Here is a 26,827-nt window from a genome sequence, read left to right on the forward strand (position 1 = left end):
CCATCCTTGATGAAATCTCCAATAAATTCTCCATTCATCCTTTACATCTAGTCATGTTTCAACACATCTCTGTATGCTTCCCAGATACCTTTTATGGACTGCGATTGATTTACATAATCATCATCTCCTTAAATTTTTTATATTTATTAAACTGTAAGATTTTCAATTAAGAATTGATTTTTTATTTGTGTATTAATCTGTTGCTTTTCTTTTCTTGTAATTGTATCATATCAGTATGCACAATTGAAAATATATTCTTATAGAAACTGCACAATATAAAGTCACATTAACATTACCATTATTCAATCTTCTCAGGATCCCAGGGTTCACACTATCAAATTTTCCCTGCCATCATGGATTTATTGTTGAGATGAATTTCAAACTTGAGACATTCATTGCTTTTTAATAATCCAACAAGTCTAAAATTGATACCATCAAATGAATGCAAATGAAAATGTGTGCATGAGCTCAAACAATCATTGCCTATGTAAATTCTACTTTATGCCTCCAGGCTAAAATACCAATGAAGCTTGACAAAGAGAGGAACCACAAAATCTCAATTGCTGAGAAAATGGGGACCTAGAAAATACTGAAAAAGATAGAATGACTGCAAGTGTAAAATGATAACAATCACAATTGTAAATTTATATTGCACAGTTTCTAACTGCAGGAGCAGTATAAAGGACATTATCAACTGAACTGCTGTTGCTGGTTTTTTATTCTGAGTGGCGGAATGTTGGTAACAGGCATTCATAGTTTCATTATCCCAGCACAACTGAAAGCACCAACAACAAAATATAACAAAGGCTGGAAATTTCTGCATTATCACTGGTGCTCACAAGGCAAATTGTTGATGCAGTGCCAGAAATGCCACAATTTTTCAAGAGTCTATATAAAGTCTATCTGACACAATATGTGCTGATAATTTGGCTGTTACATTAGGATGTCATTCTCGAATGGAATGGAATGTGAAGTAAAAACCTCAAGGTGTATCACATACATCTCCACTAACAGTGCCTAAACCTACATACAGTACCTGCTTACTGGACTGGGATTTTTTTAAGTGCAGTTGTTTAAACTATATTCTAGTTAAGTCTACATACATAGAATAAAATCTGAAAAAAAGGATGGAAATTTCATTAAATTGGACATGAAATAAGAAAGTACCATTACTGGAGCTTTGAATATTCACATTTTCAATATATGCAAATTGGAAGGGGCAATGTTGTTGTCACCTCACAAACTGCATGACGTTATAAATGCATAGTTTGCTTTTCCTAGTTCCTTTATGCGGTCGTCTAATTGGGAACCAATTAGTTAATTGTATGTATTTCACTTGAAAAAGGGACAGCAGGGGGTGTGACAAGAACACCAATAGGTTCCTGAGAGGAAATATTTCCTTCACACCCCACCAACAGCACTTCCCTCTGTTTGCTGGTGTGGGCAGCACACTTTCCTGTTTATTATAGAACTTGGGAGAGGGGAAATGGGAGGAGGGGAGGGGGAGAAGAGGGCATATCATTTTGGAAACTGAAGGACTCACTAACAATGACCTCACCACTGCAAATAATACTTCACATGTGCAATAAATGTCAATGAAGACACTGATTTAGAAATAAATTTATGCTAGTTGTTTTACATGGGGACGTATCATCTTTTCTCTCATCACAAACCTTTTTTTTCCCTCCTTCTCCATGACCCTCTTCAAAAGATATCTGTGGCATAAGGATCATATCTTTTTTCTTACAATAATGAATGAATATTATCCATAATTCTATAAATACTAAATTTTTAGGATGGTCGAAATTGTCATATGGTTTGCCTTAGCTAAGCAATAAAATGTGCAGTTTCACTTTCTTGAATAACAGCCACATTTCCTTACCTTCACCTTTATCACTAGCTTTTTTTGTTTGTTTATTTCTGTTTATATGGAGGTAATATTTGGGGGCAACTATTTGCAGACAACATAGTGGCTGAATTTCAAAAATTCCCAGGTTAAGCTTTCTGGAGTATCTGGGAGTTTGATTTAAATGGCTAAATATATCACTCATTTGGACAACTTCCCAATAAGATAATCTGTTTATGGTCTGGGCCAAATTCTGATTGTCTGCTGTAAAAAAAAAAAAAAGAGAGAAGCATTTAATCTAATTATACAATGATTTGTCATCAGTCCAAGAAACTGACATTCTGTGGAATTTGCCACAAATGTATCTCTAGACAACTCTTTGCTCTTTACCGGGCTGGCTGAGCTTTGTTTGATCATGTTAAATGATACATTTCCTACCAGGACATTATCTCTTCCAGATTAACATTCCCCAGCACAAATTTGCTTTACTGAATTATTTGAATTTTAGAATCTCAGGACACGTACCTTACGGAGAAGGAAGGTACTCTAAAACTTCATTCTCTTCTACACAACATGGAACTGAATTTGATTTGAACTGAATTGATTTCATTTCCATCTGAAAAAAAAAAAGATACATCTTTTCCATATGCATATACAAACACATAAAAATGCTTTCTCTTCATGAACTAAAAATAACAAACAAAAGAAATGTAATCATAAACTATGGTACTCGTTCATATTTATCCATGGAAACGGAGTCATTTGAATTGCAGTCATTTTCAGATACGAGTCTACAGCTACAAAAGAAATAATGTAAGTCCACAGTCTCTGTATATTCAAGGTGACTCTAATGACTAAGGTAAAATCAAACGAACAGCATGGGGCGAATTTCATTAAAAAAATGTACATAGAACAAGTTAACAAAGTTAAAGACATCCTTAAGATTTAAGATGTGTTAGCTGAACAGTGATATTGGATGCAAAAACAGTAACTTACGTGCCATCACCTTACAACCCTCTCACTGGTTTGTACTTGCAAAAATATATCAAAACAATAATTATATCAGTTGAAGATTTGGCACCTACTGGTACTATTCCTTTCCCCTTGAGAGCAATCATTGTCAGGTTTTTACCATCTAACTGTGATTTGATGCAAATGGTTTAAGTATATTCTTTTATTTCATTATCCATACCAGGAAAGATTTTGTTAACAGATCACTGCTTTCAAGACAGTGACATCATCACTTTGCCTACATGCAAACAGATAAAGAATGTGTCTGTGTTTCATAAAGACATAAGAACTTGTATAATTCTGTAGCTGTTTTTTAGTACATGTACGTCAAGCATTGATAATACTTTCACTGGCCTACTTGATACTGCTCTAATTCTTACAGCCAACTTGGACATGACGTGGAAATGCCCTCTATGGATAAATGAACAGTATCAGCTCTGGTCCAGAACAGAGTCAATGTCGGCTGTGTTTGGCATGTCATAAGTCACATGATGTGTGAAAGCATGACTGATGTATGATTTATAGTGTAGGGACTTAGCAGCAAGAAGGGTGATGGTGTATGCACCTGTACATGAGTCAACGCCTCTCTGGAAGATTCATGGTGAACACATTGAATACATCTGGCTTATGCACTCCACATTAGACTTTGAAAAAAAACACAAACAAGTGGATTGCACTGTCATTTATTAGCTTACTTTTATACAAAGAGTCACTAAATTTCACTGAATGCCTCTTGATATACCATTTGAAAGGCAAAGTTTGGGTATTTTGACCTTCAACTCTTGACTTGAGGCCTTCTGGCCCCAAATTCATAGTTATCTCTCCATGATCATACAGACACTTTTCAGCCATTAAGATACCCTCACTTGCTAGTTAATCAAAAAATATGGACACAGCGGATGGTCGAAAGTGCAATACTACAAGATTTTGCACGAGGTGAAATATTACACACTCTATTCAACAGGTGAAGACAAGTTGAATGGAGCATCTCATCTTTCATGGAATGCAAAATTTTGTACTACTGCAAGAGTAAACACCATTCAATATTTGTTTTATACAGTACTTCAAAAGCTAACAAGTGTTGTCCATGCCAGGACCTGAATAGAGCACCATCATGGTAACCATTTCTCAGCAAAGGCAAATGATACAGTTGTATGAGGAAGCGCCTGATTGCAAGTTATCAGCAGTAACTGATTGACTGTGTGCATGTACGAGTCTATTACAGTGGTAAGTGTACATGGGTAATGGCATCGTGTGCTATCCAAAGCTACTTGGCAAAAATTGCATGCTCAACAGCAAGAGCATGCAATAGTAGAGGTACTTCTTAGTGAAGGTCACATGATGAGCAGTCCACGATCAGGTAGCAAGAATCTTTTTAGATGTTGTACAACATGAAATAACTATATATATGTCCATTAGCATTAGCAAAAACAAAAAAATATATGCATGATGTGTAGCACCAATGAAGTCAAATCCTGATATGATACCTTGGATGGTGGGTGCAGATGGAATATCTAATGAAGATTAGAACTCACACAAGAGATGCATATTTTTAATTATCAGTAGTCATCACTAAATACACACACAGTTATCACAGTTTGATCCTGCATAGACCCATAGTAACACATCAGTCGACGCAATCATGAAACTCAGATTGATGTATCGCTGGCTCCTACCTGCAGCTAGTTGCAACCACCGTAGGTAAATGTCTGAGAGAAACATGTAGCTAGTTTATATCTACTGTATGTGTGTGCAAAAGATGCTTTGAGAATTATCTCTTACCGTCACAGAAATCTTAGCCATGCCATAGCTATTTCATTGGCATTTTTTACAGCAAAAATAGGTAAACAAAAGTTTTCCTTAACCTGCAGGTCCCCTCCAAACTTTACTTTTTATACATTTCATCTTGTTTATCAAATGTGCTGACAAACAAATTGACATCTTGAATTGTTGTCATGTATGCTAAATGAGGGAATAAAATGTCTGCACATAAAGCACAAAGTGACATGCAATTTTATAATTTCCTTTTCTTTTTGATGGTTGTATCCACAAGAGGAAAGCTTCACATTCTAGAAACATTTTGGACTGATGTCAAGCGTAATTGTGTCTGACCCCCTTGCCTGCCAACCCCTCCTAAATCTGCTCTCGCGCTTTTGTGGCTTTGCCCAGAGGCAGCCAAAGATAGATCAGGGAAGGAACAAGTATGGCGCACAAGGGGCAATGGGTGGGACTGAGAAGTTTGAGTTTCTGCCAAAGAAGCAGTCTCGTGAAGGTATATTTTTGTTAGGCAACAACTGCATAATTATGGCATCTGTGCAAAGCCTTGTCTAGCGTTAAATATCACACTCTGAAACATTTTACTGGATTACAAAAGGGTGCAATGTCCTATCCATTCATTTTCAAAATAAGAGGACCTTTTACTGCATCTTTGTCACTGAAATAGCTTGTAGCTATAAACAGCTCTTAACATAGTGCCATGTGTAGATATTTCAGTCTCTCTTTGGTCCTTTGCCATGTAAAGGTATGTAGTTACATCAGACAAGAAAAGCACAATTATGGCATCAGTGCAACTTCATGTAGCTGTAAGTTGATATTATACTTTGAAACATTTACCCAGTCACAAATAAGTGTGGTATCCTTTCTTTTTTTCAATAAAGGACCTTTTCTTGCATAATTGCCAGTAAAATAGCTTGTATTAAATTGGCAATTCTAACATAATGGTGCGTGCATATTTCAATCTCTCTCTCTCTCTCTCTCTCTCTCTGATCATATGCCAAATATAGATATATATTCATATTTATAGGAATCATTATGATAATGATAACAGTAAAAACATTACTAATAGCCACGCTCAACTATGATATTAATACTATTCATAAATGCCCTTCTTTAATTTCAGGAAAATTGATACCACTGCCACCCACACATGGATGCTTACCTATACACATTTATATACCAATGACTTCAGGACCTTTTTTCCCCCTATTAGTATACATGTACCACTAAAAGTATGTGTACATTATGAGATTTTTTTGAGAATTGAATTCTACTGTTACAAAGGACAATTGTTTTTATCCAGCAGATATTCAGTTTTGCTAGGTAACATTGCACTGTTAGATTGGCCAGACAGCAATGACAAAAACTAGGTGAAGTAGTAGAAAAAAAAGCATCAATCCGAGCATACAATCTGCAGAGTAATAATGACAAAGGTTCTACCTCATTATGAGATGAATCGGGGCTTACCTGTAATTTCAACGTCATTGCAATACTCTCTTAAGTATGACTATGTTGCTTAGAACCTGTCATCATGTCCAAAAAACTTTTTCTGCAGTGTTGTTGTAGATGCCTGAATCCCAATAATAGTACAGGACATTGTGTGCTTAGAACAGGGAGTTACCATCAGGTTTAAAGTGTCATAAATCCAATTTATAGTCTTCCTGTCTTGGGCATTAGAAGCTTTCACCACCATTAAAGCATGCACTGATGCAAGCCTTTGTGTGTGAGAAAAAGGCCGTTGAGATGAAGACAGTGGGAAGTTGAGGCAAAACCCATTAAAGTCATTTGCCTGTCAACAAAACACAAGTACTATACCTCAACCATAGACGTCTTGATCTATCAGCTGCACAGATACAGGACAAAGAGAGACAAGACAGCGCACACACAAAGGTCCGGAGATGACGTCCACGAGCTCAGAGTTTAAATACCGGAATATCATTGAAGAGTTTACCATGTGAATGCTCGAACCATGTTGTGTCAAAGACAAATCAACCATTAATACCAACAAAACACCACTATCTCCTCAACATCAGAAAGACAACTCAGAATCCCCTTCCACTTTTCCCCTCCTGCAACCCCCAGCCCCCTAAAATAATAATGATGATAACAATCAAGATACTTTAAATAAATCTGATCCTTGAACACATAAAAAACTGCATTATCATGTCGGCATGATGTTGCCATCTCATGCTTGCTAAATCATGCGCTCAGGGGATTTTGTCAAACAAACCGGAATATCACATACTCACTCTTGAAACTGAACACCAGTCCAACGTGGGATACCTCTTGATATCACAAAATAATACAGTGGGTGGAGCACAAGCCTGGGCAATGTGCGGAGTGGATCAATCATGTCACATGGAATCCCCAGTGAAGAAACAAAACAAAACAAAACAAAGTGAGTCAGGGTTACTGGAGACGAAAAATCCTCCTCCTCACAGCACACAAAGAAGCAAACCCACCCTCAACTCCTGCCAACCAAACAATATTTCTGGTCAGCTTAGCACGTGGGATGAAAATCATGCACCCCATCTCCCCTCCTCATTCCCCCACCCCATCAGCACTCCCCCTTCACCTCCCCCTCTCCCCTTCTAGATCTCCACCCCTGCCTCTTTTTCTCTCCTTCCCCCTCCCTCCCACTCTCTAGCCCTTTTCTCTCGCTCTCTTTCTATCCCTCTAGAAGCAGGCATCCCTTGGAGCAAAAGATCCAGGCTTAAGAGTTATGTCACAGAAGTTACTCAGTGACTCACATCCTTAGAGAAAAGGGCAGCTGCTCTCTGCTACAGTTATTGGGTTTATCCATTCCTGCAGTTTGACCAGCAGCTAGCTAGCAAGGTAACAAAGTGTGCAGTATGTCACTTCTTTACCTTTCATCTTCAGCTTACAGCCGATTAGAAAGTCTGCTAATTCTTAGAGCCATAATTCATATGGGCTGGATCTCCTAACCTATTCGGAATAAAAGCTTCATCACACTGATATCAAATAGGACAGACAATTGAAACACACCGTTCAGTGAAAAATATTGACAATCCAGACTAAATCTATTCAGCTCTGCATATTGATTTGATCCCCCTTTCTCTTGGCTTCATGAAAATAATGTGTAGAGTACTGTGACTGAGCTTAATTGCAAATATTACAGTACAGATCATTTCAATAAGCTAGGTCTATTGATGTCAAAGTTGGTTACAAAATACATTGCACTATTACCAGAGAATGCAAACTTGATTAATCATTTCCGGTGCTGTGTACATTCAGTGGTCATTGAAATATTGTGCAATGAAAGGAACTTCAGAATATTCACATTTAAATTCTCAGAAAAAATCTCATAAGAGAATACACCATTTTTAAGTTTTCTCGCCTATACCAAGCACAGTGAGATATCATGTTGTAATGACCTTGAATTTACTAAGAAGTAACAACATTACATAGATTTTGACCAATGAGTTCTGAACTTGTCTGTCCTTCCCAAAACGTTGTCACATTTTTGTAAGATTTCTGAGAATGTAAACTTTGACACAGTGCTCTGTCAAACTTTCCCCCTGGACAAGATTTTATGAAGTATTTTATGAATCATAGGTTTGTTAAGGTTATGGGAGACAACTGACTAGATAACTTGTGATTGCAAGCTTGTGTCAAGAGAATACCAGCGGAACATAAATGACTGACTGACAAAATACTACAGGAATGAATCTATGACAAATTAGAGTGAATGATATATTAAACTGAAGACTGATGGAGGCATTGAAAGGATTATGGGAGATTGGGTAAAAAGAAGCATTTGAAGGACATAGAGAGTGAAAATCAATATTGGTAGATGTTCTTGCCTTGAAAATATATCTCTCTAAAAGATCATCTAGCCCTGAAGTAATCAGTTAATATATCTTTACTAATGAGCACACAAACCACCACGGAATGGCAAGAAAAGAGTTAGCTGGAAGATTGTGTGCATCTAGAATTAGTGGTGAAGTTACCATGTAATGTAACAAAACAAAAAACAGCTACATGTTGGTCATCTGACTGGCAAAGTTTTGGTGACAGGTAATAATGCTATTTGGACTTTATTTCATACTTATTTCATGAGATATCTTACTTCACACAAGCCAAACATCAAGTAATCTAGTTTTGCTGTTGTTAAAAAGGAAAAGAAGAATGAGTTTCAAAGCCTTGAAATGAAAAGAGAAAGATTAAAACATAGATAAGAAAAAAAAAACTTGACCAAGATAAGGCAGATAGATCTGCATGTGCATGCAGAGAAGAGCAAGGAGGCATAGATAGTAACATCTGATATACTGAACCTACACGCTCATATCTAACCGCTCCACTATAGCTGTATTGTAGCCTGCCTCAAATTAGACATGGGCTAAATTTACACTTCTGTACAAGAGAGTAGAGTGAGACACACACACACACACACACACACACACACACACACACACATACACACATGCTCACACACACAGAGTTAGCTCAACATTTACCTTAAAGACATAATGATCCATTATGGTGTGTCCAGCCACAGGAAATCAGCCCTTAAAATAATCTCTTGCAAAAGATCTTGCCGCTCAATAAAGTTAATCCTTCCCCCGTAACCTGGCAATGCACAGCAGCGACACACTGGGAGAAGGGGGGAAATAGCCAAGGTGACACCAAAATATTGTTGAGTTAAATGTCAAAAGGCATTTACATTGACTGACAGGGAGTCGCAGTCACAAAACAATCAATGGGGCTTCAGCAAGACAGAGAGGGCACAGACAAATTTAAACTTTTCTTACTGCGTCGTGAAAGTATCATAAGACACTACTATGTACAAGGAGGCTTGATTTGAGAAAAATCTGCACATAACCATGTTGCCGGCTGTGCATTGCAGACTGTTTTTTATTTGGGAATTTCCCTGAAATTGGTGACATAACATGACATATCAAATCCCTCAGCCTCCAGATTAAAAATAAAAATCATGAATTACAAGGACAAGAAAAAGTTTGATCAGTGCTAGTTACAATGTCTTTTGAATTTCTGTAGTAACCAATCAAAAACATAATTATATTTCACAGGACATTGCATTTAGCAGCAAATGTAAATAGAAATGGGCTAGTGACTCTCTAAGGGTTCTACCCACCCAAAGATTCTTTCATTGAGAGAGGGGCACCATTGGCCTTGCAGCCCCCCCCCCCCCCCCCCCCACAAACACACACATACACGTGTAAAAAGTCCCATGACCCCAAGTACTTGAAAACATTGTGTATCACTTACAGCATTGTGTTTATAAAAGAGTTCTGGCAAGTAATGATTTCATTTCAATGCCACTCTCCCTATCTTTCTCTCTCTCTCTCTCTCTCTCTCTCTCTCATACTGGCCATAACAGAATGCAATGATTCAGCTACTCACAATATAGCCATGGACTGGTCACACAACAAACTTTACAAAGTTTCAGTTGCTAGCATTCACACTGCCCAAAGATCAAGAAGTTTGGCAGGGGTCTGGGAAATATTTCTAGTTTGAGTGGGAAGTTTCGCTGGAAGTTTTGCAAAAAGTTTCTTGGGAAGTTTGCAGTCACATTGGCAAAACTTTGAGATCTTACAGATCGCAAACATAAACTTTACAATCTTTTGCAAGTGTGACCGCAGCTTACACAACTCACCTGTAAGTAAAATGACAACTCATAAAACTTCCAACAAAATATTCTTCCTGAATGCTCCAATGCCAGTACCCCCCTCTCTCTCTCTCTCTTTCTCCCCTCTTTCTTGCTCCTCCTCCTCCTCCCCCCCTTTACTCTTGCTCTCTCAGCACTATCACACTCCATGTTTCCTTTGTTTGCATGTACATGGAATCCTTCCTAATTTTCATACTTCCTCTCTGCCCCCCCCCCCTTTATTTTTCTTATATTCCCAGCCTGTGGACACACAGTAATTGGTCAACATTCCCTGTCCAATCTCTCCTCAGACCATGCTGTCACCTGTGGATAGTTGTGCATACTCTTGTGCTTATCCCACCTGGTGTATATAATCCCCACTGACCAGCGGGAGGACGTATTAGTGGAAGATAGACGCAAAAATCAGTGGACAGCTGTATGCGGCTATGTGCTAACCATGAATTCAAGCATTCAAAGCTGTCCTTATCATCCTATTCACTTTCACCTTATATGCTTAATTAACTCACTTAATGTAAAAGTGGAAAGTTTCGCGGTGTGGAAATTTCGTGCAACCAGACGCTAGCGCGAAAATAAAAGCATGCTAAAATTTTTGCATGCCATTTGTTTCCATGGTTAATGTCCTGGATTCCACGTAATTAAAAAAACGCGAAATTTATTGTACCCAGCCGAGCGTGAAAAACTACTCGCGCGAAAATATTCACTTTTACAGTATATGTCCCTCCAAGCAGGGGGGTGGAAAGAGCTCTTTCCACCTCCTTGCTCCAAGCCTTTGTACAAATCCATCTAAACCTGACAATGTTCCACAGGAGAAAGCATGAACCCTGTTCTACCAGCCCTTCAGGATGAGTGGTGATAGTGTATCATTATGCTACTCTATGCAGGGATCGACATTAGTGGTGGCCAAGTGGCCCGGTAGCCCAGAGCCCTAAAGATTGGTGTCTAGCCAACAAATTTACCTTCTGGTGGCCCTATCGGGCAACTAAGATTCAAAATGAATTGTTACATTTGCTTTTATTTCAGGCCACTACATGTTTTTTTCGGGCCACCAAAATTTCAGATTTCAAGATGGTGGTGGCCCAAACAGGCCACCATACAAAAAAAAAAAAATTAAAAATTAGCATTGAGCCCCACTCTTCCAATGTCCTTCCATTTTCTTCTTCTTTCTTCTTCGTTCCGATGTTAGCACAGAGTTCAGAAAAAATATATATATATATATGAAAATAAAAAATCTCTATATTGACCTGCCTGTAAAAGGGGAAACTTTAATTTGACTGCTTTTTTGCACAGGGCCTCAGCCAGCCAAGTTTACTCAATAAAAGATTAGTGGATGAGAGTATTGTTGTACAATATGTATAGTAATGTATCTCCAAAAGCAGTTGTTTCTTATTATTCCCTGATACTTCAATCAAGTGTGATTTCTCCAAGATTTCCGCACAAAATATTCCACAATGATAATTCTCAAAATGACAGAAATTTGGGCCACATCCAAAACCTTGTACTTGTGGTGATGCCAAGTGCTATTGCCCTAGATGCCAATTTTCATACACAAATTCACACCAGTACCCACGAGGGCAAGTTTTGACTTGAAGATAGTAAATAGTAGTATGGTATATGCCATGTTCCATGGCCCTGCTGCATAATAATTTATAAATAGAATTTATAAATACAGTGGACTCTCGTTATAACGAAGTCCTCGGGACCGGCAATTTTCTTTCGTTATATTGAAATTTCGTTATAACCGAATGAATAAACAATGAAAATACATAGAGTTTACAATGTTGCGGCCCTAAATTTTACTTCGTTGTAACCGGAATTTCGTTATAACCGTGTTCGTTATAACGGGAGTGCACTGTAGTAACCTACCAATAGCCTAATCACCAAAGTTTGCATCTGAAAGTTCTGGAATCTGACTGGTCCTTGGTGAGGTAGTTACTATTTTTGCAGGCTTACAATTATAGCAGGATAGTAAACAATAATGTTACAAGTTATCCCTACCTTTCTTGTGTGGGAAAAGGGAGGTTCACTGTGGTTTGGTGACTTAAACTTATGAGATCACACAGGTGACAAGTGAAAACAGCAATACCAAAGCACTAACTCACCATATGCATTATTAGTAAATCTGCAGTATTCCAACCAAGTTAAACAATCTTCAAAATAAATGTCTGATCTTCATACATAAACATATATGTTATTGTATGATCTTTATACCACAAACTGCAACCTTGCAATATCAATTAAGTTTACTCATTTTCCATAACCTACCAAATACAGATAACACATTATGCATGCTGACAGATGATTAAGACAAGACTTTATATGGAAATTGATCAAGAATGGGCAAAAGTGAAACATGAAGGAAGGTCAGAGAATATTAAGTAGTAAAGTGGTGATGGTTGAGGTGTGAATTTTTTCCAATTTGTTTCCCTCTAACAAATGACAGTTACTATCTTACAAATTTCATTTGTTAGAGGGAGACAAATTAAAGAAACTTCACACCTCAATGAAGGATGGTAGTTTGAACATACGGATTGTTTGTGCAGTTCAGCTAGCAGTAATAATGTCCACTCCATTTTTAACACACAACTTCACTAAAACATTACCAGTATTAGCCAACACTAGACGTGAAAGCAAGTCAATTCTACCACAAGGTGGCGCTCTTCTAGTATGCAGCACACAAAGTCTTCACAAGGCCTGTTGAGCATACAGCGATAGACTGAATAGGGAATTCTCCCCACAATACACATTTTACTCACCAGAGTATTTAACACATCTTCTAAATTTTGTGAGCCAATGGGTATTGACAATGCTTTGTAAATTTTAGTATAAAACAACCCTAGCCTGCTAAGTGCTGTAATCAGTATTTACTTGCTTGTCTGCAATTATTTCAGTATCTCGACAAAATCTAAGTGCCACACTAATGAGCAGATCATGACAAAAATTGTATTCTGTCACAACCGAGTATCAATCCAGAAGCTAAAATTTGTATCTAAAGTTTTAGGCAAAGCAGTAGACCTTGTTTGAAAAGTCATACTTTTGTAATGAACAATTTCCACAGATGCTGGTCATATACATATTTCATCAGGCTTTATCTATGATGTTATCTACAGACCCCTGAGACACAAATTTTGCTTTAGTCACCTTTGTTTCTTCATTTTTTATTATTTTGGGTCATCTTGATGATTTTTAATGATGGTAAGTATAAATCATCTGAGATATACCCAGGGTCAAAGTTCATGAAAACATGAGCAACAAAATGTAAGGCACTATGCTGGCAGCTACAATGAAGACTCTTGCAGCAGACTGGCTCTTGCCTTGTAGTTGCCATGGTAATTGCAATTGTTTACAAGTAAAAATGGTTGAAAAAGAGTGTCCCATAAAATAATGTAAAACATGATATTTTCGCAGCATGAAATTTTTGTGAATTGGAGCTGACAGTCTTTTTGGCGGCATAGTGTAGACAAGAACTTTCACATGCATTTTAATTTCATGAATCTTGGCTCTCGCAAAATTCACGAAATTAAAATGCACGCAAACATTCCTCGTTTTACAGTATAACTCTGGGCAGACTTCAAAAGAGAACATGCTTAAAATTCAGATTTGCTCAATGTTTTGGCCGACTTGGAAAGCATAAAAGAAAATAAACAGAAGGGTCGAAATTTATCTCGAATTAGACATAACATTAAGCAAGATGAGTAGGCCCTTTCAGGCATATCAGTCAAGATTTGTAATGAACCAGCTCAAATGATTTCTTCTTTTTTTCAAGGGTATGGCATACTTTCTAAGTTATTGAACATAAATTCATATCATTTTGACATAATACCAATAGTGAGAAAATGACTTTGTTACCGTAATCAATTTGCGTACAAAGATCATGTGACCTTGACCAGTAAAAAAATATATATACACATAAATAGTGTGTAGCATTTTAAAGAGGTTTCATAACATTTAACTTCTTGCTTGGTTTCAAAGAAACACTCACTGTTCTGCTGTTAGTGCTACAACTCTTTTTTTTTTAAAATTAAAATCAACTTGACCTTGAGGTGGAGTTCCCCTTTAAACCTTGAGCACACACATTCAGCAGCTGCGGCAATGTCAGCTCTTGGCAGTCTCTGGCAATGTGTCTCAGAGATCCCTAAACCTCTGTAACAAAGCTGAAAAGGCCCCAGCTATGACAAACTTCCAATCACACAGAACTCCAGGTTAATCCCTCTACATCATTGCAGAAAAAGAGCGCCCTCTCCCAACAAAATTGCAACAGGGGTGAAGATGACACACTTTGATCAGCAATTCCTTGCAGGGAAGGATTTCACATCCTATGCTATTAAAAACAAAACAAAAAAATAAACAAAACAGAGCAAAATAAGAACAGGAAGAAAAATGACAAACCCACAGAAACCACAACTTTCCAGGGGTTTCAGCCACAGGGTTCCTACCTGGCGGTTGGGGGATAGTATTAGAGTAAGGAGCAGCATGACAAACCACCCTTCCCCTTCCCCTATCCCTTCGGCTGGTCAGTCCCATATACTGTAAGACACTCCATGTACCCTGGATGGTAAAGCACTCGCTGAGGTATTAATGCATGCTTACAATGTCAGTTCATATCGTGTTCGCACAGACACAATGATTACAGTGTGCAAGGTTTGTTTGTCATACATATCTACACATGTAGGCGCAAAGACAAGGCAGAAAGAACTCATTCAAAACAACTACAAAAGTTGGACTGATATCAACGGTTAGTACTAAATTAGGATCAAACATCAAAAGCCTGAAAACATTTAGCTCACAATCTGATTTTGATTACTTAATTGCAATACTTGATGATACAGAATATAAAAGTATGGGTATAGATCTACTGTCAGTTTGAAGATACTCTGTATAGACTTTTTAATTGAAAACAAAACAGATTAATTCAGTCATGCATACTTCAGTTAAAAATTTCTTTTGGTGTGTCTGAGTGGGCTATAAAACACAAAATTTGTATGAAATGCACGCATATGAGCAAACTTTCACATTTCAAAAGAGGGAATCTAAATGTCAGTACATCACAAAAAAAAAACCACAGGGCATATTGCACCTTGAAATCTGAACCCATACAAGGCAAAAAAAAAAAAAAAAACTTTATAAAACAAGTGATGATGCAGAAGCTTCATGCAGTGCCTGGGCAGATATAAATGTATGCACTTATTTGTATATATGCGCAAATAATCTGACTGATTGAGAAAAAGTGTCAATAAACACTATCAATAACAACAACATGCATAAAAACAAATATCTAAATGAATAAGCTCTGACATCCATTCAATACACATATGATGCACCACAAAGCTAATGTCTGACCAAGTAGAAAGCAGAATGTACACATCATGTCCATCTAAGCCATCGCGTATCAGAAAGATACAATCACAGAAAATATTATAAGCAATGTCAATCATCATACTTTTATAAAAAGACAAATTAAATTAGAAGAATGACTATGTCAACTGAAGGCTCTCATAATCATAGTGAATACAGTTGACTGCCAGCATGTGGATTCTTCATCACTTCTACCTGTGTCTTTTCATTGAGCTGTTTGCTAGTATCTTGTCCTGAAGCTCCAATGGGTATGCTACTATGTGATTTTTACTGACTGAGGCTATTACACAGTATTTGATGTCTGTTTCACTGTTGGGTGAATACCCTGCAACATTATAAGGAGTAAACTCACCAAGCCTAGCAGCCTCGCATTATCATAAAAAGACAAAGAGAAGCATGACTTTGTCAACCGAAGGCTCTCATAATGATAGTGAATATAGTTCACTGCCAGCATGTGAATTCTTTATCCCTTCTCTGTGTCTTTTCGATGAACTGTTTGTTAGCATCTTGTCCTGAAGCTGCAATGGGTACATGCTATTATGTGACTTTACCCCCATTGAAGATGAGTCTCAAGAGTACTCCAGCAGGTGTCAATGGGTTAATTGAGGCTATTAGACAGTATTTGATGCCTGTTTCACTGTTGGGAGCATACCCTGTTACGTTATGAGGAGTAAACTCAGTAAGCCTAGCAGGAATGCCGCTATCCCTACCTACAACTATTCCTTGAAATATTAATAGATTATGAGGGATGAATTATTTTTTGTGTGGATTCTAGGGCTCATGACACCATTCTGCTAATTCCTATCTGAAACACTTTGTAACATTATACACCATTATTCTCACAATCAGTGTCTATGCATGAAGCTGGGTTTTGTTTTGTTTGGGGGCTGGTTTTTGGTGTGTGTTTTTTTCAAAAGAGTTCCGTTTTTTTCAAGAGTTCCCTATTTTTCAAACTGTAAATCAATTTAGGCTGATTTTAACATCAATGAAGTAAAATCTGGATAACAGGCCAGTGAATGTTTTGTTGGCATCTCATAAAGAATAAGAATGTTATATGAAATGTTAAAATGTCATGTTTTGACAAAACAGAAATACCAAATGAGACTTCTCAGGCATTGACATTGCTAATTTATTTTTCTTGTGAGTGTGACTGGCATCACTCTTGCATAAAAACATTTCAACATAAAAAAAAAACCTCATGTACCATTTGCAAATTGTTGTCTTTGATTAAACTTAAACATTCACTGTTCAATTTGTTTTAATTTACTCTATCCTGGTCACAAAAAAGAAGAATAAGTACAAAACAAAATGGAATGTTACGATCCGAGAAAAAGGATATCTTTCACAAACAACAACAAAGTTGAATATATAGTTTGATTCTGGTGCAGGGCAACTGGATATCCATGACTAAGCCTTACTGACAGAAGAAAATTGAGCATATATGCAGGTGCTTGATTACGGGCCCGTAGGGAGCCTTGTGGCGCAATCTACGTCATAATTACTGCTGGAATGAAATGTCTCATCAGCATAAATGATAGGTTTCCTGCTTCTACAAGTATCAATTTATTCAAATTAGTCGGAGACTGGGAGCCACAAGAAGACTGCTGATTCATCCTGCTTTCACCACTCTGCTGCTGGTGGCTGCTTGGATACTCACAGACCTACTTTTTTTCTTTTCTTTTTTAATACTGCAAATCATATCCCAAAGTGAAGATTCAGAATGATGTTATAATCTGTTGCCTACACACCACTTAGTGGGTTATATGGCCACCTTTACATTGAGGGAAACATTTTAGATGATGCACATTATCCTGTGTATGTGCAAAACAAAGTCACACAATGCATTAAAGAAAACTGTATAAGAAATGTATATGGACCCAACTATGGCAATATTTAACATCAGAAGCGTTACTACATTCCCCATCTCAACAGATCCAACAGAAATTTAGCCACATCATTTGAATAGTTTGAGACTATTTTGCTTCTTCCATGTAATCAAAAATTAAATACCAGGGCTCAACATTAGCGGTGTCCTGGTGGCCCTGGGCCACTAAATATTGATTTCTGGTCAATTTCTTGAAAGGGCTATCTCTTAGTGGTCTGACCGGGTAGCTAAAATTCAAAATGAATTGTTTTATTTTCTTTTATGTCCAGGCACTACATTTCTTTTCAGGCCACCAAAAGTTTAAATCCAAAGATTTTAGTGGCCAAACAGGTCACGGGAGTAAGAAGTTAGTGTCAAGCCCTGAATACCCATGGGATTTCATATACATTTCAATTCCATTGTGGACAATGATATCTCCTCCTCCCCATTCTCCCCCCATATAATAATGTCAATATGTAAAACAGCTTTATAGTTTTCACAAATGTAGTTTGACTATTTTCCAAAATAATAAGGCACTAGCAAGCTCATGTGTACGCTTGTTCCGAACAAGATGTGCCCTCCTCGTGGAGTAGGATTTCAAATCTGAATAACCTCACAAGACCATACAATACAGATCAATCATGGAAGATCTCGAGTAATCTGTGAGAAAGAAGCCGATATATGTGAGGGACATTGAAGGCTTTTCCGATTTACTTGAGGTCTACCATGAACAGCTGGAGATCAGTACATGGATAAGGAAGACTACACAGTTATAAGAGAGAGAGAGAGAGAGAGAGAGAGAGAGAGAGAGAGAGAGGGAGAGCCAAACCGAAGTAAATGCCACGTGAATCATTCCAAGCAGTTGCAATCTGAAAGTATCTAGTAGTGTGGTTTTTTTTCTCCAAGATTTGATTGTGATGTCACAAAAATGCATCAGCATGAAAATAATGAATAAAAGACTAAACAGATAAATAGATAAACATGTACATATGATAGTAAATGATTACATAAATGAAAAATATAATACATAAATGAATGAATGAAGGAGATAAATAGATCAAAAACAAAATAGGTAAAACAAATCTTTGATAAACATCTGTTGATTTCCTATTAATTAACATACAGGGAAGGAAAACCTTTGACCTGCCTCATGATGACATCTTTGACTTTCAATGAATTGATGTTGCAACTTTGATGTCTGAAGTCAAACAAAATATAATTCCTCCTCATCAGTTTAAAAGAGAAATAAGAATTCAAGAATGCCACAAACATTACTTTCTGTGCAAAACATTATGAATGATTGCTAAATGATTGCAAGATATCTTCATTTATGACCCTCTGGTGTCTTTATGAACATTAAATTATTGAAATCTCAAAAGATAAACATATTTCTAAACATGTTTCTATTTGTCATGAAAATAAGATTTTACAAATTTACTAGATGTTGTCTTGTTCTCAGATCTTCTACTGATGTGTGACACCCTTTGAACATTGTCATGACAGGCACAATGTGAGTCAATACGTTGTACAACCTCCCATTGCATGAAAGCACTCTTCTGCATATAAATGAATATAGTACATGCACACATATACATGTATCAAGGCACATGAAGTATGACTAACCGCATGATGTCAAGATATCACTGCTGCGGGGCTAAATATCAGGAGAATGTTTCGAGACAGGATTGAAATAAAGACCTTTGGTAGGACTCTGTGGCTGAGACAGAGGAACTGCTCAGGGCTGCATTTTAGCAACAACTTGAGTGAAACAAGGGATACCATTTAAAGGATTCTGCCAATATGCCAGAGGCTAATGATACAAACTTTGACCTCTGCATTCAAGGCATGGTATTAGAAGCCTCCCTGGATTTCCCTTCTCCTGTAGGTGATGAGGAAAGCAACCTTACAAGAGGAGAGGCATGAAGACTGCCCTCAATGACCATGGGTGTGCAAGATACTGGTATAAAAATAATGCACAGGTCTTCTGTTCAACTGTTTAATCCAGGTGGCACAGCCAAGTGGGTTTAGACAAGATTCCATGGTTACATGGTTTTTCATGTGTCAGTAGAAAAAGTGTGTACACCTTTTTCTAATGACATATGGAAAGACACGACGTATTGTGCATTATGTGTTTTACATAATGGTGGACAAATTTTTGCCAGGAATCCATTGTTCTATAATTGTATTTCTGATAATCACCGATGCTTTTTAACTTTACAGGATACACTTCCTTTTGGTTTGCAGTAGATGCACCCATGCATCAATAATCACTGGATGCACAGCAAATTTACTGGATGGCATGGTTAGCCATCTCTTGCGTAGTGTGCCAATGCTTGTGCACAAACTCTTTCGCTACAAGTGTGTGATAGCATGTTCACAGTGTCTATTGCCAGTGATCGCAAAGATTATTTGATATCAAATGCATGGCAGTAAAAATTGATGCACAACTCTTGACCGATGAGATTGCAATATTTTCTTGACCTGTTCCATGATGAGTTACGGAACACAGCCAAATCCTGAACCTAACAGGATACCCACATTATCATCCCAAGTCCTTAGGAGAGGCATCATTGTTCTCAGCAACTACTAACACTATCTTAACACTTACGATTAAAATCTGCTCAAACAAGACAGCTGTACATTTCATCTCCAGCAAATGAACATTCAATGCAACTTATAATCTTTTATAGCATGCTGAGCAGTACATATATTGTATGGCTGGTCTCATTGAACATTATACTGCACATGATGCACGCATGCACAATTAAATGTTTGCTGCACTGAATTGTTATATTGACCCCTAACAATAAAGTGCATGCTTCAGCAAAATAGGTTCATGAATGGCCTTAACAAGGAAATGGATGAAATAACAGAAGAAAAAATAAAACTATTAAGCAGAAACAAAAATAAGAGCAAAATGTTTACCCAGTCTTCTTCCTCCATTCCAGAGCTGTCCAAATGCTCACGAGATGTGTAGTAAACTGCTTTCCTTTTCTCCTTCTTGATGAAGGCCTTGAAGGAAAATGGATTCTTGCCATCTTTTCCATTCTCTTCTGTTGGGGATTCTGTAAAAAGCAATGTGGGGGTTTTTAAGGAAGGAAAAGAAAAAAAAATAACACAACAACATCTAGTTGCAATCCATGACAGAATTACACTTTCAGGTAGATTGTTGAGGGTACTTTTCTTGTATGTCTGCTCACTCTAACAAGTTTGCCTTTTATGCGCTATGTCAAAAATGAGGATCCTACAGGATTATTAAGTCATGAACTACACTCAAAAAATCATTTTCCCAAAATCCAGAAATATAATATATTATTTTTATTTTGCACATATTATGAGAGCAACTATAAGCTGGCACCTGGTACATCTAACTTCTATGAAGAAGTCAAGATTCAAAGGTATGGCATTGTCAAGTTGATGTTTCATCACATTGAATCAATGCCAATCCGTTAACAAAGATAGAGTTAGCAAAACAAGGCCTCCTATTTAAAATGCGGGGGCATGCAGAAATGATGAGTAAAAGGGGATACATAGCTTACCGATATACAGGTACCTCTGCTGCTTACAACATGCTGTACAGGGTGACAGAATTTTAAACATGGCAAAGGCTTCCGCTATGGAATAGTACATACATTTATACAAGAGGTGCACGATGCAAAACATGCACGCGAGCTCAGCTTTGCAGTAACCAGCAACAGCATTACAACCCGATGCGGAGGAGTATATACAACTATGATTATGTGCAGCTTGACATTGACACTGGTATTCATCTCATAGAAAATATCAAATCTAATGCCATGACTTAGGAAGAGCGTGGTGACTCCTGAAGTGCCGCTAGAAAAAATTTCCCCTTGAAATTGTTGTCATAATTTGGGCTGGGTTGTGAGCCTGCTTGATCACTAACATGGCTTCAGGGACATCCCTGGCATGAGGGATTTAAGTCAGATCACTGGCAAGCATAATCACTTGCGCAAGTCATAACTCATCGAGCTGAGGGAAGAGTGGGACTTATTTTCACGAAGGCTCTCATACTTTACCTCAAGCTATCACTGTCTTCACTGTTTGAATTCAAAGCTCCTTGCACAAAGTGATAGACTCGTCAAAGTCTGCTTTAGCTTAAATATTTTGAAGTGGGAAGGAAGGATCTGGCATACTGCTGTGATATCTTCTTTCATAGAAAGGAAAAGCATGATCTTGAAGATTTTGCTGATAGTTTTCCATGTAGATCATCTGGAATTTGAACACACATACAGTTGTCTTGACAACTTATACCCTTAGAGCTAACATGAGTAATGGTAGATCTCTTGGATAGTCCAGGAGGGAAAACTACCAACTATTCTACTGAACATTGTTATTTTTTTTTTTCACTCATGCTCAATTTCGTCTGATTTTGGCATCAGAGATACAGGTCTTGAATAGTAATGTCCAAGTACCATTCTTCAAAAGGTGATAATATGCAGGAACTTACAATTCATACTTAAATGTGACATTTCAGTTTCCTAATCATATGGTTAATATGCATAAAACTTGATGAAGATTACATCCTTTAAAACCTACTAACAGAGACATGTTGGTATCATATGGATGGCCACACCTCATTCTTGATATTGTATTTTTAGTATGTGTGTCTTTGCTTTATCTGGTGACAAATTAATGACATTTAGTTGATTTCTATAGCTAAATCATCATAGAAGTTTAAACAATTCCTTCACGTCCGTATTGGATACTTTACAATTTCACCAAGTATCATGCTGAAATAGAATTGTAACTTTTAAATATCAAGAGGATGTAGAATCAAATAACCATTGCAAAAAATAAGTTACAATTGTAATTTATTATCATGGCTTCTTAAGTAAACAATAAAATACTACACTTCCAAGCTGTTACTGGATTGGAAAGCTAAATGTTACATTTAGTGTTGGAATATCTAGAGGACCAGGAGTCTCTAGGATATGAGTATCCAATATCAAACCTAATACGACTAATTTTTTCGTGTTAGGCCTGGGAAGAATAGTTTTGTGTGTTTTGAATTCTGCGGAATCAAGACAGTAAGTACTGGAACATGGCAAGCAAAAATATTTGCGTGCTTTCATTTTCGCGATAGTTCCTGGTTGTATGAAATGCTTGATAATTTTAACACAGCGAAAATTTCCACTTTTACAGTACAGGAGGAATGGGTGAACTCATTTCATCTGAAGAGTGTAGGTTCACATGTTAAGTGTACAATGCGCATCATAAGGCATTACTTTATCCAGGGCTTGACATTAGTGATGGCCTGGTGGTCCAGGGCCACTAAAGATTTATGCTGGAACACCAAATTTCCAAAAAAAGTTATCTTTAGGTGGCCCTATTGGGTACCATAAGATTCATAATGTTTTTGTTTTGTGGGGTTTTTTTTTTGTGTGTGGGTTTTTTTTTTTGTTTTGTTTTGTTTTGTTTTGTTTTGTTTTGGTTTTTTTTTTTTTTTTTTTTTTTTTGGGGGGGGGGGGTTGACCTCCTCATAAGTCCTGTACAATTATATACATTTATAAACCTGCACCATGGTTGAGCTCCCATGTCAAAATTCGACCACATGCAAAAGCATAGGTTTTCATGTAGAAGGTGGTCGAATTTTGGATGACGTTACAGTTAAATTATTGGCAGCTTGTTTTGTATTTTTGCGGGCTGCCAAAATTTGAAATCTGAAGATACTCATGGCCCCAATAGTGTCAACTCCTGCCTAATCAATATATGGCCGGGCATTGCCTTGAATAGTTCTACATCTATTTAGAAAACAGAACATAATGTATGACAAGAGTACTTACATTTTGGATCAAGGGGTATTTCACTCAATCACATTGCTAGCCATTTTGTCACCACATCCAGGCTCAGGGGCGCCGAGGCAGGACTACACTTAAGGCCACCGCACACTACACGATCAGACTGGTCTTAAAGTCTTAAGCCAAGCTGGGTCTTAAGACCAGTTGTACGACCGGACACCGCACACTATACGACCCGACTGTAAAGCGCGCGCAGTGCGCACTGCGTGCGCTTGCATTTTACTGCATTGTGAATGGCTGAAAGCCTACGACCAGTTGTAGAAATTCAACATGTCAAATCTCTACGACTGGCGCTAAGACCCAGTCGTACGACTGGAAACTGGCAAGACTGTGACGTCACACTTCTAGTCTTAAGGTCTTAAGACCAGTGAATCGGGGCAAAATCGTGTAGTGTGCGGCGGGCTTAAGTGTGACAGTATAACTGTCGTCTGTGCTAAAATAAAGGTAAGAAGTACAGATACTGCTCTAGAAACCAAAAAGTAGGGTCCCTATAGACTATGATATCAGCAATATCAATCCTTTCTGTGCTTCATTCTGAAATGTGTGTTTTATATATATGTATCTATGTACATTGTATGCCACTTGAATCACACATATTTTCCATTTTATGGACAATAAATAAATGAAATTAAATAATAGAATGATTTTAACCCAAGTACAAAACTTTTTTAGAAACATGTTTATATTTCTGTTTGTATTTTTGCCTCCAGTCTCATGTCTGTCAGGTGGGAGAGCCCACCATCCAAATCCAACAAGTCAGCAGCAAGTATGCAAGTAAATTAAATTTAGGCCTACTGAGTAAAAATTAAGGTCCATACTCTCAGTTAATATGCGCATTACAGGAAGAAGAAAAAAAATGGTTATCAAAATAAGTGTCGGCGTTTGCAGAACACTGTCATGCATCTTGTTGGGCTACACATGCAATTGCAATATTCGTAAACCACAGCACAGCACAGGGGCATGGTAGACACAGTAGTAGGGCATTCAAGATCCATTGCATCCCACTGCGCGCCGTCTAATTTTGTTACACAGCGTATTCAATAGGTGGGACTACATCCGCACAGCTGTATGCCAGGGAAGAGAAAGGACACTTACCTGCAACTTTGAGTTTACTTCGTCGAATAACATTTGGATCATGAAGAGAATATCTGTCTTGATGGCTGTGACCCCTCACTTCATCCAGTTCGCCCTCACTTTCATCAAAAATACTCTGTGACGATCGTTTCCGATAGGGAACGTGAACAAATGAGCTGTCCGATTCATCGATATCATCGACATGAATGTAATCATCCTCCCCTCCGATTCCATTCGGCATGAATCCGTTTTTCTGAAATCAGAGAAGAACAATCGAAACAAAATATGACATTACCTGATTCATTGCTGCTACTGCCGTCTGACTCTACTTGTACTGGTTGTGGTTGTTCCGGTTTGGGTGTGGACTTCGTGAGAAATGTTGTGAAAGAAAAGGGATTAACATCGTCGGAATCAGACGACAGATCGTCCCCACGATAGGAAGCCATGATTGTTGTGATTGTGTCTTCATGACCTTTGCCTTTGCACGGTGAAAGGTCATTGCGCTCCTGACGACCCAAAACTTGTGACCAATGGAATTGCAGCATTGGGTACGGGTGCTACATGTCCAGTAGCTGTCGTAACTGACAGTTTGTTGAGTGTTAGCTTGTTTTTTTAATCAGTAATTTGTTATAATACAAAATGTATCGTAAAGTAGTGTTCATGGGAAATGCACAGAATTTTGAAGCTTTTTGTGCTTCGCAACACAATGACATCGACCGCAACCAAAATCAATATGCAAATCAAAAGATACGATTGGATTCTTCTTGTATTACTAGTAACCCCTGACATTTTTGTACATTGAAAAATAAATGCTGTTGTAGCTTGAATGCAAATTGTCATTAATTTGTTTCTTTGCTACAAGATCCACGCTTTATCAATGATTCCGTATTCATCGTATCTTCCGTTGTTGCAAATAGCATTTTGAAAGAGTATCAGAAACCAATTACTGAATATGGCAACACTAATCCCCCATTGCCCCCCCCCCCCCCCGCGATCACTTTGTGGAATACAGGATATCTGTGCATTTTCTTTATTGGTGCTCGTAATGATATATTGAGTTTCTTTTAAATAAGAAAAAAAAAAGAGAAGAAAGATACACTGCTACTAATCCTGGATTTCGCTTTGAACGTGACCAAGCTAGAACATCTGGTGCTGACGATACAATGTGATGCAAAAATGTGACAAAGTTCTCTATCACTCACAACCTGGTATAGTACAGTGCTGGTCCAGGTGCAAGGCCGGGGTATTAATCAAGAGTACCAGTACTCTTTACGTACTCTTATTTTGATTTCATTTGATTTCATTCATTTATTTAAGCACGGCAACATACTTCAGTCCGGAGACTGTTCTTCCGCAGGTACGTGCGGAAGAACGTGATGTGAACATTGTTGATTTGTAATAACGATTTTGTACAAGCGTATAGAAATAACACAAACTGAAACTGAAACTGACAATTATTTGAACACAAACCACATGTCTGCTCGGATATATAAAATTATCATAATGAACACCTATAAACATATAAGTATATTTGTGTATGTCATCATTATACAGTTTCATATACATGACTGAAAACATTATTGTTTGTAGTTCTTGGATTATGATTACTTCTTATTTTTTATTACCATGACAAAGTGTGCATTGTTTTTTTTTTTTTTTTGGTAACATCATTCGTGCAAATATTTTATATTGTGCTCAATGAACTGTGCTTATCAGTTGAATGAAAATCAAATTGACACGTGTACAGCTTTGAGTCATTTTTTTAAATGGAAATAAATAAAGTATTAAATTTAATTGAATTGAAATGAATTGAATTCAGATTTAAATTTTGTATTGATTGATATTGCTTTGAATATGGGCATTTGCTGTTCGAAGCACCTCATCAATTCTCTCTTCCGTTTCTCTTGTTCAGCGTGTAGGCATTCTCTATCTTTCCTCTCCCCCCCCCCCCCTCTCCCCCCCCCCCTTCTCTCTCATTTCTCTCTCTCTCTCTCTCTCTCTCTCTCTTTCTTCCTTTCCCTTTCTTCCACTAATTTTGTTTTTGTCCCATTCCGTTCGATTGTATCTCCTTAGTTTAGTTATGCCATGTTGTTGTGTGTAATGTATTTGTAATTGTATGTGAAGTACTGTATTTTTGGAAGAAATTCTTGAGTGGTCCACATTCTACAAGCACTGCTTTTTAGTGGACCTCTCAGTTCTCTTTTTTTCTCCTCAAAATATAACTTTGTATTTTCCCGTATGTATACATGATTCATCTCTATTAGTTTGTTGTATATCGTTAATCCTTCGCACTTTGTACTGTATACATGCTTATGATGGATTTTCTGATTTACCTCGTGTTATGTTTTGTTGGAAAGAAAATGAGAATGAAATAAATGAATTGAAATTGAAATTGAATTGAAATTTGGAGGTAAAAGATCTTAGTTCAATAGGTA

The 26,827-nt window shown here is 37.5% G+C and overlaps 1 protein-coding gene across 1 annotated transcript in view; it reads right to left on the reverse strand.

The window, feature by feature from the left end:
• The window catches only part of LOC139729776 (uncharacterized), a gene marked incomplete at its 3' end in the record, with an annotated part of 92,632 nt that overhangs the window by 50,264 nt on the left and 15,541 nt on the right, over nucleotides 1–26,827 (reverse strand). Inside the window, exons 2-3 of the mRNA XM_071640710.1 lie at nucleotides 24,414–24,645; nucleotides 20,425–20,564 (exon numbers count right to left, since the gene is read on the reverse strand). Coding sequence (XP_071496811.1) covers nucleotides 20,425–20,564; nucleotides 24,414–24,645 — 372 coding nt within the window. The remainder of the gene's footprint in view (nucleotides 1–20,424; nucleotides 20,565–24,413; nucleotides 24,646–26,827) is intronic.

The sequence above is a fragment of the Diadema antillarum genome, unplaced genomic scaffold (assembly GCF_040938485.1).
Source record: "Diadema antillarum isolate AM-2024a unplaced genomic scaffold, OU_Dant_1.0 seq00000263_RagTag, whole genome shotgun sequence".
Taxonomy (NCBI): Eukaryota; Metazoa; Echinodermata; class Echinoidea; order Diadematoida; family Diadematidae; genus Diadema; species Diadema antillarum.